This window comes from Chaetura pelagica, unplaced genomic scaffold, assembly GCF_000747805.2.
Source record: "Chaetura pelagica isolate M959 unplaced genomic scaffold, ChaPel_1.0 scaffold1585, whole genome shotgun sequence".
Classification (NCBI taxonomy): domain Eukaryota; kingdom Metazoa; phylum Chordata; class Aves; order Apodiformes; family Apodidae; genus Chaetura; species Chaetura pelagica.
The window spans coordinates 1,808-4,312 of record NW_009953435.1 but is presented as its reverse complement, the minus strand read 5'-3'; the positions used below and the strand labels follow the sequence as shown (position 1 = coordinate 4,312).

The 2,505-nt window shown below is 62.6% G+C and overlaps 1 protein-coding gene across 1 annotated transcript; it reads right to left on the bottom strand.

Moving 5' to 3' along the window:
* Nucleotides 1-50: 50 nt before the first annotated feature.
* LOC104389484 (serine/threonine-protein kinase MARK2-like) lies at nucleotides 51-2,181 on the bottom strand (the record flags this gene model as incomplete). The annotated part of the gene is made up of 4 exons (XM_009998481.1): nucleotides 51-163; nucleotides 259-358; nucleotides 893-1,012; nucleotides 1,945-2,181. Coding segments are annotated over 4 exons (570 nt in total), but the record flags the coding sequence as incomplete, so codon positions are not given.
* Nucleotides 2,182-2,505: the final 324 nt, after the last annotated feature.

Below are 2,505 nucleotides of genomic sequence, written 5' to 3'. Positions count from 1 at the left end.
GGTGTCCCCAGTGTCCCGTGTCCCCCCCATGGTGTCCCCAGTGTCCCCACCTCTGAGGTCTTGTTTTCCAGCAGCAGGTAAGTGGCCATCACCTCGTTGTACTTCTGCCCCACCAGCGACTCCTGGATCTCCTCCCGCGTGTACCCCATGGACACCATCAGCTCTAAGGGGGGGCACACACCTCAGCAGGGGGACCCAGGCATCCGGGGGACCCCCCCCACCCCAAAAAAGGGGATCCAGGTGGCCTGGGGGTCCCACCTGTCCTCCGAGGGTCCTTGTAGTCAGGGACAGGCTCCATGTAGGGCTTCAGCTCATCATCCTCGTGACCCACGTTCATCCAACGGTCCTTCATGATTTGCTGGGGGAGAGACACACAAAAAGGGGGGCTTGAGGGTCCTGGGAGACTTCCTGGGGTCACCTCTGGGGTCCTGGGGGGACATTTTGGGCTGGAGGGGGGAGGCAGAAGGAGGCTCCAGGGGTTGAAGATGGTGCTGGGAGGTGCTGGGATACCTGGGACTGTGCTGAGGGTGCCTGGGTGGGGGTCTCAGGGGGGTCCTGAGGGGGTCTTAGGGGTCTCTGGGGGGGTCCTGGACAATGTCGGGGGTCCCAGGGGACTTTCTGAGGTCACCTCTGGGGTCCTGGGGTCACCAGGGGACATTTTGGAGGGTGGTAGAAGGGTTCAAGATGGTGCTGGGGGGTCCTGGGACCATGCTGAGAATCCCAGGGAAGTCCAGGACCACACTTGGGTGCCCCAGGTGTTCCCAGGACCCCACTGGGGGTCTTGGGGTGCTCTTGGTGGGGTCCAGAACCATGTTGAAGTTCTCCAGGACCACATCTGGGTGTCCCAGGTGTTCCCAGGACCCCTCTGGGGGTGCCCCTGGGGGTCTCTCACCTCCAGGGTGCCCCTTTTGGTGGGGTTGAGGATGAGGAACTTCTTGAGCAGGTTCTCACAGTCCGTGGACATGTAGAAGGGGATCCGGTACTTGCCCCGCAGGACCCGCTCCCGCAGCTCCTGGGGACAGGACAGGCTGGGGACCCCCCTGGGGACACTTTGGGGACAATCCCACCAACCCCCTTGGCCTCTCCAGGTCCCTTGGCCAATAGATCCAGCTCCTCCAGGTTCCCCTGTGGACCCTCAACCCAGGGATCCAACCCCTCCACGTCCCTCAGCCCATGGATCCAACCCCTCCACATCCCTCAGCCCAGGGATCCAACCTTCCCAGCTCCCCCAACCCATGGATCCAACCCCTAAAGGTCCCTCAGCCCATGGATCCAACCCCTCCAGCTCCCTCAACCCATGGATCCAACCCCTCCACCTCCCTCAACCCATGGATCCAACCCCTCCAGCTCCCTCAGCCCATGGATCCAACCTCCCCAGCTCCCTCAACCCAGGGATCCAACCCCTCCAGCTCCCTCAACCCATGGATCCAACCCCTCCAGCTCCCCCAGCCTAGGGATCCAACCCCTCCACGTCCCTCAACCTAGAGATCCAAAATTCCCAGCTCCCTCAACCCATGACTCCAACCCCTCCAGCTCCCTCAACCCAGGGATCCAACCCCTCCAGCTCACTCAACCTATGGATCCAACTGCTCCACATCCCTCAACCCAGGGATCCAACTGCTCCAGGTCCCTCAGCCCATGGATCCAAACCCTCCAGGTCCCTCCGCCCATGATGGATCCAATCCTTCCAGCTCCCTCAACCCATGGATCCAACCCCTCCAGCTCCCTCAACCCATGGATCCAACCCCTCCACATCCCTCAACCCATGGATCCAACCCCTCCAGCTCCCTCAACCCAGAGATCCAACCTTCCCAGCTCCCTCAACCCCTGGATCCAACCCCTCCAGCTCCCTCAACCCATGGATCCAACCTCTCCAGCTCCCTCAGCAGACCCTTCCCCATCCCACCAGGCACATCCCAGGGCCACAGAAGACTCTGTTGGTACCTTGAGGTTCTGCCCATCGAAGGGCAGGGACCCGCTGACCAGGGTGTACAGAATGACCCCCAGACTCCACACATCCACCTCAGGCCCATCATACTTCTTGCCCTGGAAGAGCTCGGGGGCAGCGTAGGGGGGGGACCCACAGAAGGTGTCCAGTTTGTTCCCAAAGGTGAACTCGTTGCTGAACCCAAAATCTGCAATCTTGATGTTCATGTCGGCATCCAGGAGCAGGTTCTCAGCCTGGCCCAGGGGAGGAAGAGCACCCCAGGGGGGTTAGGGGGTAGAGAGGGGCTTTGGGTGCTGCCCCCGAGGGTGCTGGCAGCTGCCAGGGGTGTCTGGGTGTTGCCCTGGGGGGTCCTGGTGCTGCCATGGGACCTCCCATAGGGTCCAGGCATTGCCCCAGGGGGTCCCAGCACTTCATGGGGGGGTTTGGGTGCTGCCCTGGGGGCTCCTGGGGGGTTTGGGTGTTGCCTTGGGGGCTCCTAGGGGGTTTGGGTGCTGCCTTGGGGGGTTCTGGGGGGCTTGGGGGCTGCCTTGGGGGTTCCTGGGGGGCGTGGGTGCGGC